The 12500-nt window shown below is 24.0% G+C and overlaps 9 protein-coding genes across 9 annotated transcripts in view; 5 read left to right on the top strand and 4 right to left on the bottom strand.

Moving 5' to 3' along the window:
- grlE (G-protein-coupled receptor family 3 protein 5) overlaps window positions 1–1428 on the bottom strand; it is a gene marked incomplete at both ends in the record, with an annotated part of 2549 nt that extends 1121 nt beyond the window's left edge. Inside the window, one exon of the mRNA XM_630068.1 lies at window positions 1–1428. This exon is cut by the window's left edge and continues 459 nt beyond it. Coding sequence (XP_635160.1) covers window positions 1–1428 — 1428 coding nt within the window.
- A 1021-nt stretch (window positions 1429–2449) lies between these two features.
- cct2 (chaperonin containing TCP1 beta subunit) lies at window positions 2450–4563 on the bottom strand (the record flags this gene model as incomplete). The annotated part of the gene is made up of 4 exons (XM_630069.1): window positions 2450–3594; window positions 3720–4098; window positions 4369–4437; window positions 4558–4563. The coding sequence occupies 4 exons, from the start codon at window positions 4561–4563 to the stop codon at window positions 2450–2452; spliced, it is 1599 nt and encodes a 532-aa protein (XP_635161.1).
- An 871-nt stretch (window positions 4564–5434) lies between these two features.
- On the top strand, window positions 5435–6043 carry ykt6 (longin domain-containing protein; the record flags this gene model as incomplete). Its single annotated transcript, XM_630070.1, has 1 exon — window positions 5435–6043. One exon carries the CDS (start codon window positions 5435–5437, stop codon window positions 6041–6043), a length of 609 nt encoding a protein of 202 aa, XP_635162.1.
- Window positions 6044–6245: 202 nt separating this feature from the next.
- On the bottom strand, window positions 6246–7460 carry dus4l (tRNA-dihydrouridine synthase 4-like protein; the record flags this gene model as incomplete). The annotated part of the gene is made up of 3 exons (XM_630071.1): window positions 6246–6319; window positions 6397–7035; window positions 7139–7460. The coding sequence occupies 3 exons, from the start codon at window positions 7458–7460 to the stop codon at window positions 6246–6248; spliced, it is 1035 nt and encodes a 344-aa protein (XP_635163.1).
- A 316-nt stretch (window positions 7461–7776) lies between these two features.
- rpc19 (hypothetical protein) lies at window positions 7777–8318 on the top strand (the record flags this gene model as incomplete). Its single annotated transcript, XM_630072.1, has 3 exons — window positions 7777–7949; window positions 8032–8108; window positions 8218–8318. 3 exons carry the CDS (start codon window positions 7777–7779, stop codon window positions 8316–8318), a joined length of 351 nt encoding a protein of 116 aa, XP_635164.1.
- A 223-nt stretch (window positions 8319–8541) lies between these two features.
- DDB_G0291364 (hypothetical protein) lies at window positions 8542–9060 on the top strand (the record flags this gene model as incomplete). The annotated part of the gene is made up of 1 exon (XM_630073.1): window positions 8542–9060. One exon carries the CDS (start codon window positions 8542–8544, stop codon window positions 9058–9060), a length of 519 nt encoding a protein of 172 aa, XP_635165.1.
- A 424-nt stretch (window positions 9061–9484) lies between these two features.
- DDB_G0291366 (hypothetical protein) lies at window positions 9485–10258 on the bottom strand (the record flags this gene model as incomplete). Its single annotated transcript, XM_630074.1, has 3 exons — window positions 9485–9700; window positions 9820–9945; window positions 10052–10258. 3 exons carry the CDS (start codon window positions 10256–10258, stop codon window positions 9485–9487), a joined length of 549 nt encoding a protein of 182 aa, XP_635166.1.
- A 417-nt stretch (window positions 10259–10675) lies between these two features.
- serB (phosphoserine phosphatase) lies at window positions 10676–11886 on the top strand (the record flags this gene model as incomplete). Its single annotated transcript, XM_630075.1, has 2 exons — window positions 10676–10798; window positions 10912–11886. 2 exons carry the CDS (start codon window positions 10676–10678, stop codon window positions 11884–11886), a joined length of 1098 nt encoding a protein of 365 aa, XP_635167.1.
- A 301-nt stretch (window positions 11887–12187) lies between these two features.
- The window catches only part of DDB_G0291658 (hypothetical protein), a gene marked incomplete at both ends in the record, with an annotated part of 1372 nt that continues 1059 nt past the window's right edge, over window positions 12188–12500 (top strand). The window contains 2 exons of the mRNA XM_630076.1: window positions 12188–12380; window positions 12430–12500. The exon at window positions 12430–12500 is cut by the window's right edge and continues 92 nt beyond it. Of these exons, the coding sequence (XP_635168.1) occupies window positions 12188–12380; window positions 12430–12500 (264 nt within the window). The remainder of the gene's footprint in view (window positions 12381–12429) is intronic.

The following is a 12500-nucleotide window of genomic DNA, read 5'->3' on the forward strand; positions in this document are numbered from 1 at the left end:
GATAATAAACATACAAAAGAGTGGTGATGAGTAACGGAATTTTCTCCATTGTAAAGCAATGACCGAACCAATACCAATAACGATTAAAACACAAACACCAGTGATAACACCTAGGACAATATTTAAGGTTCTATCGAAAACAACCACTTGATAATCTGATGGAACTTTATAGGTTGGTCCAGAGTAAAGAATATCGCTTTTAAGAGTGATTTCACCTGAATCTGGATTAATTTTACCAATTGGATCGAATGAACCTTTGGTTGAATTGATAAGATTTAAAAGTGCAAATTCACCATACAATCTATCACCTGTATTTTTATCGAAAGCAATGGTACCAGTGATACCATTAAATTTAAGATTACGAAGTTCAGTTCTAACTTGTTCACCATCCCATGGATCACCACCTTTTGCTAAAACCGCTTCAATTCCCATTAACATTGCATAGGTGGCATCATATGAAAATGATGCACCCTTATAGAAAGCATCACCGGTGTTGTTGTTATAATCGTTGACAATGGTTCTCTCAAAGTCAGTATAGGCTTCAGTACCTAAACCATAACTTGGGAAAGTTGCTAAAACACCAAGTAAATCTGGATCTGTTCCACCTGTTAACTCTGCGCAACCATCGGTTACAATCCATGTGAAACCTTCACCCAAGAAACCTCTTGCTTTTGCTTGTTTCCAAATTTCAAGACAATCTGGTGGGAAGAGAGCATACAATACAATCACTCTGGATTTGGCAGCTTCTAAATTGTCAAATACAATATCATAATATAGTTGTTCTGGTGCAATGCCATTATCAACTGGATCGATAGCTTGATTGGTATTAACTGTGATACCTTGTGCATTTGATTGTTGAACCAATTGATCAGCACCACCATTACCATAATCTTCATTGGTATGAATACATGAAACACGAGTCCAACCATTCTTTTTCAATAATGATAGAATTGCTTGTACTTGTAAACGATCGTCTGGCATAACACGTTGGAAATATGGATAGGATCCACTATTTGAAAGACTTGCACCTGTAGCATAAAAACTTATACTTGGAACTGCAAATGCTCCAAATACTAAACATGCAGTTGATGATGAACCTGAATACGCTGGACCAACAATACCATTGACTGGCATTGTCACTAAATCCAAGGAATCAATAACATCATTTGTATCAGTAAATGTATGCAATTTAATGGTTTTTGAATATTTGGTTTTAAAGGTTTCATTGAATTTACTAAGTGCATATTCTGCTGCACCACTGTATTGGGTATATTCTGGGTCGAAATATGGTGACATAAATGCTATTACCAATTCATCTGGCTTAGCTGGGTTTGGTTTAACAACTTCTGAATTAATTTTTGAAATAAATAAACTAAAAATTACCAAAATTACCACATTTTTTAAAATATTTCCAATTTTGATTTTCATTTTCCAATTTTATTTTTTTTTTTTTTTTCAAAAAACACAATTATTTTTTTTAATAAATTTTAAAAAAATAAAAAAAATATGTGTTTTTCGTAATAATATTACAGTTTATGCTTTTGTTTATTTATTGTAAATAAAAAAAAAAAAAAAAGACCAAGTAGGCAGGTGGGTAGAAAAACAAAAATAAAAATAAAAAAAAAAAATAAAAAAAAAAATAAAAATAAAAATAAATAAAAAATAAAAATAAAAAAAAGTCGTTAAAAAACGGAAGGTTTGAGGTGAATAAATATCTTTTTCCCACCCTAAAAACAGATTACATTGGAAAAGAAACAAAATATCAAAAAAAAAAATGACTTTTTTTTTTTTTTTTTGATATTTTTTCATTTTTTTTTTATTATAATAAAAATAATAATATTTTTTGATCAGGTTTCAGTCAAAAAAAAAAAAAAAAAATTTTGCCAAAATTATATTTTTTTTTTTTTTGTGTTGTTTTGGTGGAATTTGTTGTGTGAAAAAAAAAAAAAAAAAAAAAAAATCTGGTTTTGAAAATTTTTTAGATATTTAAATTTTGGGGGGAGTTGTTTATAATAATATCAAATAATTGGTTCTATAAAAAAAAAAAAATAAAATAATACATATATAACATTTCAAACTAATTTTGGAATATTTTTTCTATTTTTTTTTGATATTTCTAATATATTTCATACTTGAACCTATTTTTTTTAAATTTTTTTTTTTTTTTTTTTTCATATCTTATGTTTCCAATCGATTTTAAAAAGTAAATCTTGGAAAAATTAAATATAAGCAAAGGTTTAAACTTAATAAGAAATTTCTTTTTCACTTGCGGGTGATGAGTTTTTTTTTTTTTTTTTTTAATATCTAATTTTTTTTTTTTTTTATTTTTTTATTATTTTTTTTTTTTTTTTTTTTTTTTTTTATTATTTAAATAACTATTTTGATTATTATTTATTGTTTATTATTATTATTTTTTATTTTTATTTTTTTTTATTTTTATTTTTATTTTTTAATGTTGAAGATTACTTCTCTGTCTTGGAGCAGCTCTTAAGATATCATCAACTCTCATGATCATTTCAGCGGCTTCGTGAGCAGATACTAAAACTTGTTGTTTAACTTTAAATGATTCAATGACACCTAATTCTTCAGCATTTCCAATACAACCATCTCTCATGTTGAGACCAGCTTTTTTATCACCTTGATGATGGGCAGCTTTTAATTGAGAGACTAATTCTGAACTATCGTAACCGGCATTATTAGCAATGATTGTTGGAATTTGACGAAGAGCTTTGGCAAAAGATTCGATAGCCATTGCTTTCTTACCTGGAGTGATTGCAGCCAATTCATCGACAGCTTTACTCATGATCATCTCTGAGCAACCAGCACCTAAAACAGTACGAGTTTCAGCTACAGTTACAGCCAACACACAGAGTGCATCGTGAATGGAACGTTCAGCCTCTTCGAGAATGTGAGAGGTAGCACCACGTAAAACGATGGTACAAGCCTCACCAGATGGAATACCAGAGAAACGGATGACCTTATCTTCACCGATCATAACCTCTTCAATGAGTTTACAAGTGCCAATCTTGACCAATTCAGGGTGATCAAAAGTTGAGACGATTTCAGCGCCAGTTACCAAAGCCAAACGTTCAATACCATCGAAATCTGCATGTTCAATTGACATAACACCATGCTCGGCGAAATATTGCTCTGGTAAATTATAGACCAATTGACGATTGACGAAACAATTGATACCATGATCAACGATCTTTTTACATTTATTCAACATTTTCTCTTTTTCTGCATCTTCCATTTTGGCGAGTTCAGTCATTGAATCTACAACAACCTTACCACCGAAAATCTTAATCTTATCAGTATCCATAGCTGTGTTTGCAATTAAAATCTTTGGATTCTCTAAACGTTTTGGACAACCAACACCAATCTTCTTTTCTAAAATGAATCCTTCATCTAAATAGGACTCTCTTAATGAACCACCACTCTTCTTTATAATATGAATATTATCTAAATTGGTATTTCCATTTAATCTTAAAACTGCATCAACTACCATATTTGCGAAATGATCTTTCTCTGTATGTAAAATCTTTGAACTTAATGTTGTTCTTGCTATATTTAATAAATCTTCTCTAAATTTAACTATATATATTAATTAAAATTTATATATATATATATATAACAATATTAATAAATTATCATTATCATTATCATTATCATTATCATTAATTATTTGTGTTTTGTTTGTTTTGTGTTTGTTGTTTTACCTTTATCTGAAGAATGATCTTGAGTTGATGATTGTAATGCAGCACGTGCAGTTTCAAGTGCTAATCTCCAACCACTAATAATAGTTTGTGGATGAACTTTTTGTTGAACTAATCTTTCACCCTCTCTTAATAATTCACCAGCTAAAACACAGACACTGGTTGTACCATCACCAACTTCATCATCTTGAGTTCTTGAAATATCTACTAAAATCTTTGCGGCTGGATTATCGATATAAATTTTGGTCAAGATGGTAGCACCATCATTTGTAATAATTAATTCATTTGGATTTGATGCTGAAATAAGAATTTTATCCATACCCTTTGGTCCTAAAGTTGTTTTTACTAAATCTGTAATTGCAATTGCACCAACAAATGATGACTGAAAATTTTTTTTTTTAAAAAAAAAAAAAAAAATTATAATAAAAAAAAAGACAATTTCATAAATATATATGTGTGTGTGTGTAAATGTTTGTATATATTGTTGTTTTTATATGTTTGGGTTTGTTGTTTTCCATTTTGTTTTTTTGTTTGTTTTTATTTGATTGAAAATTAATATATATATATACATAAAATGTTAGGGATAAAACAAAGTGTAAGTATGTATTTCTAAATGAATAATTGTTGTTAAAAAAAGTAATTTTATATTTACCAAACGAGCAATTTCACCTCTTTCTTCAGAGGCATTTTGATTTAAAATTGGTATTGGAGCTAATTGACTCTTTAAGAGTTAAAATAATAATGTTAGTTATCTTTAGTGTGGTGATTGTTTAATTTTTTCTATTTTTTCGTTGATTAAAAAAAAAAATTAAAAAAATATGAAATATAAACCGATACATACTGACATTGTTATATATATAAAATTATATAATTACAAATTAAAAAAAACAAAGTCGACACCTTTTTTTTTTATAAATCCAAAAAAAAAAAAAAAAAAAAAAAAAAAAAAAATGAAAAAAAAAACTAAAAAAAAATGAAAAAAATTAAAAAAATTTGATTTTCATTTTTGGCCATTGCTGTGGCCCAAATGACTTTTTTTTTTTTTTTAATAATAAATCCAATATGGAAATTATATTCAAAATAAACACAGAGTTTTTTTTTTTAATTTTTTTTTTTAATTTAAAATTTTTTTTTTAAAAAAGTCAATAAGTGAAATCATTGATTTAATTACTATTTTAATATTATTTTCTGGAAAATAAATAAAAATAAAAATAAAATATAATAAAAAAATAAAAATTAAAATTAAAATTAAAATTAAAATTAAAAAAAAAATTAAAAAAAAAAAATTTTAAAATTGGAAAGGGGTTAAATCTTTTTTTTTTTTACTTATTTTCAACACTAACCACGTCTAAATTAAAACAAATTTGAATTTCTTTCCAACTTTTCCAACTTTTTTTTTTTTTTTTTTTTTTTTTTTTTTTTTTTTTTTTATATTATTTTTTATTATTTTTTATTTTTATTTTTTTTTTTTTTTTTTTATTTTTATTTTTATTTTAAAATTTTGTAATTATTTTTTTTAAAAAACCACACGCGCAAACACACAAAACTATATATATTATATATATTTTTATTTAGAAATAAAGAAATATTATAGCAATTTATATTACCAAAAAAAAAGAAAATAATAAAATCAAATTAAAAACAGAAAGGAAAAAAAAAAAAAAAAAAAAAAATTTTGTATATAAAAAAAAAAAAAAAAAAAAGAAAATAATAATAAAATGAAAGTTTATTCAATTGGTTTATTTAAAGTTGTACCAGGTAATAAACCTGTGTTATTAAATATTGTTTATGAATTATCATCATTTGGATTCTTTCAGAGAGGTTCAGTAAAAGAAGTGTCATTATTTGTATCAAGAGAGACAGTTGGTCGTACCAATGTGGGAGAGAGAGTTTCAATGGAACATACACAAACTCAAAAAGTTTGTCATACAACAGTAGATAGTAAAGGTTTAGGATGTAGCGTTTTAACAGATTCAGAATATCCAGGTCGTGTTGCACATACACTCATTCGTATTTGTCTAGAAGAATTTTATAAAGTACATCCAGAATCTGAATGGAGAGGTTTACAATCAGATGTAGAACTTCAAACACCAGCATTAGATCAACTATTATTAAAATATCAAAATCCAGAAACTGCCGATCCAATGATGAACCTTCAAAAGAATTTAGATGAAACTATTACCATCGTAAAGAAAACTGTCGAACAATTAGGTCAAAGAGGTGAGAAATTAGATGATTTAGCCGCAAAAAGTGATGATCTCAGTTTTCAAAGTAAAGCCTTTATGAATAATGCTGAAAGAATGAATAAATGTTGTGGTTATGTATAAATAATAACTTTTTTTATACATATTTTGTAAAATATATATATATATATAATTATTTATTTTAAAATAAATAAAAAAAAAAAAAAAAATACTTTTTTTTTTTCTTCTTTTCTTTTATATTTTATTTTATTTGTTTTTATTTTATTTACAGGATAATATTAAAAAAAAAAAAAAAAAGATACACACCACATATAATTATATTATTTTAAAATAAAAATTTATCATTTATATAATCCATTATACCAGAAATAGTTGAAAGTTTATTAAATTCGGATTTTTCTAAATAATAATAAAAAAAAAGTTAATAATTTACTATTTATTTATTTATTTTATTTTATTTTATTTTTATACATTACCATTTTTATTATGATATTCATATAACATATACATTAAATGTCTATGAAAGATGACAGGATGTAAACCACCATATTCTGAATAAATATTTATGAAATCTTTAATACATTCAATTGGAGTTTTATCATAACCTTGGAATAGAGCAGGATTGGTTAATAAACCTCTTGCAGACATTACACCATTTACGCCAGTTTTCTCACGAATTTCATTTGATTGAGATAAAGTGAAAACATCACCATTTGCAAACACTGGTAATGTAACATTATCTTTAACTAATTTAATTGCATCGTAGTCTACAGGATGTGAAGATTTCATTGCACTGGTTCTACCATGAACAGTGATCCAAGAAACACCGATTCTCTCTGCACGTTTTGCCAATTCAATTGTATCTTTTAAATCTGATTGAACTCTAATTTTAATCGATATTGGTATTGGTACCCTATTATTAATCTGTTTAACCATATCGTAAATCCTCTCTGGATGTAGTAATAAATTTGCACCAAATCCTTCCTTCATTACCCATCTTTGTGGACAACCACAATTAATATCAATACCTTGACAATAATCTTTAACTTTTTCTGCTGCTGATACTAATTCCTCTGCATTATTAACTCCAAATTGTACAATCAATGGTTCATCCACTTGGTTAAATTAATTTTAAAAAAAAAAAGTTATTATTGTTATTATTATTATTTATTATTCATTTAATAAAAAAAAAAGTTAAAAAAAAAAAAAGACACATACATTTATTTATAGTGAAATCAGAATCTCTTGCAGCTTCACTTCTATTAAATTCAGCAGCCATAATCATTGGTGTATAAGTTATATCACAACCCCATTTTTTTACTAACATTCTAAATGGTAATCTTGAAAATCTAACCATAGGTGCTTGAATTTTCATAAATTCTCCTGAATTTATTCTATCCATTAAATTTTGTTTATCAGAATCATATATTTTAACAATTGGTTTATCCTCCTCTTCATTATTATTATTACTATTATTATTATTATTAAATTCTTCAATATTGATTTGACTATTTAATAAGCTATTGATTTGATCTTCCATTTCCCTATAATCCCTAATTTTACAACATTAATAATAATATTATTATTTAATTTTAAAAATAAAAAAAAAAAAAAAAAAAAAAAATTTCCTTCGTTTATTTTTTATTTTTATTTTATTTTTATTTTTTTTTTTCATTTTTTTTTTTTTTTAATTTTATTTTAATTTTTTTTTTTTTTTTTTTTTTTTTTTTACAATTATCGTTTTTTGAAAATAATTATATTTTAGACTAAAAAAAAACAATAACTGCCCCTCCCCCTTTTTTTGTACATATAAACAACGCACATACATATTCACACACATATATATAAATATAAAAATGACATTAGCATCAGCACCAGCAGCAACAGAATCATGTAATTCATTTATTCCACCATCATTTGATGTAAATAAAGTAGAAATTATTTCAGATAGACCAGATTGTGCAACATTTATATTCACTGATGAAGATCATACATTAGGAAATGCTTTACATTATGTTTTAATGAAAAAGTGAGTATATGAAAAATTTAAAAAAAAAAAAAATAAATAAAATAAAAAAAAATATTAATTTCATATTTTTTTTATTTATTAGTCCAAAAGTTGATTTCTCAGGTTACAGTATTCCACATCCATCTGATAATAGAATGAATCTTCGTATTCAAACAAAAAGTAATATATATCTATTTTTAATTTTCATTTTATTTTTGTTTTCCAGGATATTTTTTTTTTTTCCCACTAACTTTTTTTTTTTTTTAAAAAAAATTTTATTTTTAATTAGGTAACATCACAGCACAAGAGTCATTATTACAAGGTTTAACTGATATTAAAGATATTTCAAGACATATTTTTGAAACATTTAACAATGCACTTGATCAATAAAAAAAAAAAAAAAAAAAAAAAAAAATAAAATAAAAAATAAAATAAAAAATAAAATTAAAAAAAAATAAAAAATAAAAAATAAAAAAAAAATAAAAAATAGGTTTGCATGGTTTGAGAAATTTTTTTTTTTTTTTTTTTTTTAAATCATTATAAAATTTTACTCTTTCCTACTATTCCCAAAAAAAAGAAAGAAAGAAGAAAAAAAAAAAAAAAAAAAAAAACAATGAAATTATTTCAATTATTACTATTGGTTTTAACCATTTCATCATTTATCATTTCAAATAATGGCCTTGTTGAATCACACCAAGGAAGAATGCACAGAGGTAGTGGCGAACGTCATCATCGTGCTGGTGGAAATCAACAACAACCACAACCACCATCAGAACAACAAGTAGAAAGTTCATACAATAGTAATGATGATGGTTCATCAAATAGTTGGTGGTCAGCAACTAGTTGGTATGGAGCAGGCACAACCAGTTGGTATTCAGGAGGTACAACCAGTAACCCAGTAGGCACAACTACTTGGTATTCAGGAGGCACAACCAGTAACCCAGTAGGCACAACTAGTTGGTATTCAGGTGGTTTTGGTACGTACGATAGTGATTCATCATCATTCTCATATGAAAACTCTTCAAATGAAACCATCGTAATTTATATCAATCCAGTAACTTTGGTTTTTACATTGGTCTTATTACTTACTTTTATCGTTCTCACAATTACCCAATCATTAAGAAAATATTAAACAAGTAGAAACAAAACAAACCGACCAACCAACAATAACAACAACAACAAATTTGTATCCATACATAACTTTAATTGTAATATTTAATAAATCATCTGATTCACCAAAAAAACATTTAATAATCCTTTTCCATTTTTTTTTTTTTTTTTTTTTTTTTTTTTTTTTTTTTTTATTATTTTAATTTATAAAAATATTTATTAATTTAAAAAAACATAAAAATAAATAAATGAAAAAGGCCAATAAAATTAATTTATTAAATGTAATACATTAATAACGTTAACACATTTATTATTATATATTTGTCTTTTTTTTTTTTTTAATTTTTTTAATTTTTTTTTTTTTTTTTATATTATTTCTCGTATTGTTATTGTTATTATTTGTTTTGTTTTCTTTTTTATTTTTTTATTTATTATTATTATTTTTTTTAAAGTTGTTTAAGTACAACATCAGCAGTTGTATGTTCATAATCTGTTGGATCTTTTTCAACACTTTCAAAAACAATTCTACCATTATCAATAATTAATGCAAATCTTTTAAATTCATGAACTGGACTTTCTGTACCTAAACCTTTTAAATATTCATCTTCTGTTAATGCATTATCCACAGCAAATTTGCAATCTTTATCTTGTAAAAATCCAATCTAAAAATGATTTCATTTATTATTTTTATTATTATTATTATTGTTCATATTAAATTTGAGGGGGTTAATAAAGTTTAATTTTTATTTTTAATTTTTATTTTTTTGTTTTGATAACTTACAGTTCTGAGTGGATCTAAACTAATTGATTTAGCTCTTAAAATAGCGGCATCTGCACTTTGTAAACAGATGACATTATCAATTCCTTTATTGTAAAATTTATCGACATTTTTAACAAATGATGGAATCTAAATTATAGATGATGATGATGATGAAATGTGTGGGTGAGTGATGTGTGGTGTGTGATTTTTTAGTATAAGGTTATAATATTATTATTATTATTATTATACATACTTGATGGAAATCATCAGTTGGATTATTTCCAGGAATACCAAAAACAACAACTTTTTTATTATCGAAAATATCTTTTGATGTGTGAGATTTACCAAATTGATCACCAAAGAGATAGTTGTTTGAAATTACATTTCCAGTTGTATATCTTCTATTTTGTTGAATTAAAACTTTGCTAAATAAATTGCTTTTGCTTTTAATATGTTGCATTTTATATATTATAATGTTGCTCGATTGTGATCGCTATGATAAATAAATAAATAAATGAATTTTGGTGAAAAACAGACTTTTTTTTTTTTTTTTTTTTTTTTTTTATTCGAAAAAAAATAAAAAAAATTAAAAAAAAATACTAAAAAAAAAAAAAAAAACAAAAAAATAAAAAAATAAAAATAAATTATTTCAGTTTTTTTTATTTTTTTAATTCAGTTTACTAAAATCTTGGTATAAAGGAAACAACAAATTTATTTATTTTTTTATATACAAATAAAAATAAAAATAAAAATAAAAATAAAAATAAAAATAAAAATAAAAATAAAAATAAAAATAAAAATAAAAATAAAAATAAAAATAAAATAATAATTCCCTCAAAGGAAAAATAAAAAAATAAAAAAAATTAATAAATAAAAAATGGAATATACATTAGTTTTGGTAACAAAAAAAGAAGAAAAAAGACATTTATATGAACATAAAGAAATTTTTAATGAATTAAAATCTACTTTATGGAAAGATTTTAATATTAATTTTGAAAATGTAATTAATTTTTTTTTTTTTTTTTTTTACCAATTTTTTATTACCCTTTTAAAAAATTTTTTTTTTTTTTTTTTTTTTTTTTTTTTTTTTTTTTTTTTTTTTTTCTAAAAAAGAATATAGAATTATATAAAAATAATGAATCATTTATAATATCAAAGAATGAAATTAAAACAAGTAAAGAAATTGGATATGAAATTTTAAATAATAAATTACATGAATGGTTTGGAGAGAGATTAATTGATTTCTATTTTAATGATAGTAAACATTTTAATAATGACCAAAGAAAGTTAGCAGTTTTCGATATGGATTCATGTATAATAAAGAATGAATGTATTGATGAAATGGCAGGAATAATGGGGGTTAGTGAAAAGGTATCAATGATAACGGCACGTGCCATGGCAGGTGAATTGGATTTTAATCAAGCATTAGTCGAGAGATTGTCACTACTAAGAGGTATGACCACCAAACAATTGGAACAAGTTTGGGAAAAGATTGAATTAAATTCAGGTTCATTCAGTTTAATTCAAACTTTGAAATCATTTGGATTTAAAACTGCGTTGGTGTCGGGTGGTTTTAGTTACTTTGCATTTAGAGTAGCATCAAGATTGGGTATGGATTATGCGGTTTCAAATCAATTGGAATTTCAAACTACAACAGATAATGCTGATAATGGATTATCAGAAGAGACTTTAACTGGTAGAGTTATTGGTGATATAATTAATGGTGAAATGAAAAAAAAGGTTACAATTTTATTAGAGAATTTATTAGCTTTAAAACAATCTCAAATCATTTCAATGGGTGATGGTTCAAATGATAAATTAATGATACAATATTCAGATATGGGTATTGCTTTTCATGGTAAACCAATTTTAAGAGCTGCAACACCTTTTCAAATTAATTTCGCACCATTAAGTGCTGCCAGTTTTTATCTTTCAAATATTTATTCAACAACACCACCGCCAACTGAAGTTGAATCTTTTTGTACAAATAAAAATCATATATATAATACCTCAATTCATAATTTATCAGAGAATCAAGCTTTGGTAACTAAATATATCGATTTTAATAAAATAAATTTAAATAAATAAATAAATAAATAAATTATTAAAGATTTTATTTTTTTTATGTACGATATACATATCCGGTGGGGGAATATTAATTTATGAAAATTAAAAAAAAAAAAAAAAGTTTTGTAAAATGGTAATCTTTATAATTTTTTTAGTTTTTATGATTTTAAAAAAAAACTTAAAAATTAATATTAAGAAAAATTTTGTAGTATGGTAATTTTTTTAAATTTTTAAGTTTTTATGGTTTTAAAAAATATAAAAAAAAACTATTTATGTTTGAATTTTTTATTTTATATTTAAATTTAATCATTTCAATACAATAATGTCAGATAAATTTATATTATATACTCAATTAAAAAATTATTTTGAATATCTTTGTGGTGGTGGTTTAAAATTACAAGATTTCCTTGATAAAGAGAATCGTGATTTAGATGATATTGTTAACTGTTTTATTTTAATTCTTGGTTTAACTTTAGCAAGTATCTGTGTATTTAATTTCCATAATTATTTATATTGTATTATTATTGTTTCTTTTAATTCTTTTAATTAGAATAAGTTTAAAAGGGCCTGCAAACAAATTACCATCATTTACAGTTGGTCCATATCATCCATCAGTTTTTGCAACTTTAAAAAAT

Source organism: Dictyostelium discoideum, assembly GCF_000004695.1.
Source record: "Dictyostelium discoideum AX4 chromosome 6 chromosome, whole genome shotgun sequence".
Classification (NCBI taxonomy): Eukaryota; Evosea; class Eumycetozoa; order Dictyosteliales; family Dictyosteliaceae; genus Dictyostelium; species Dictyostelium discoideum.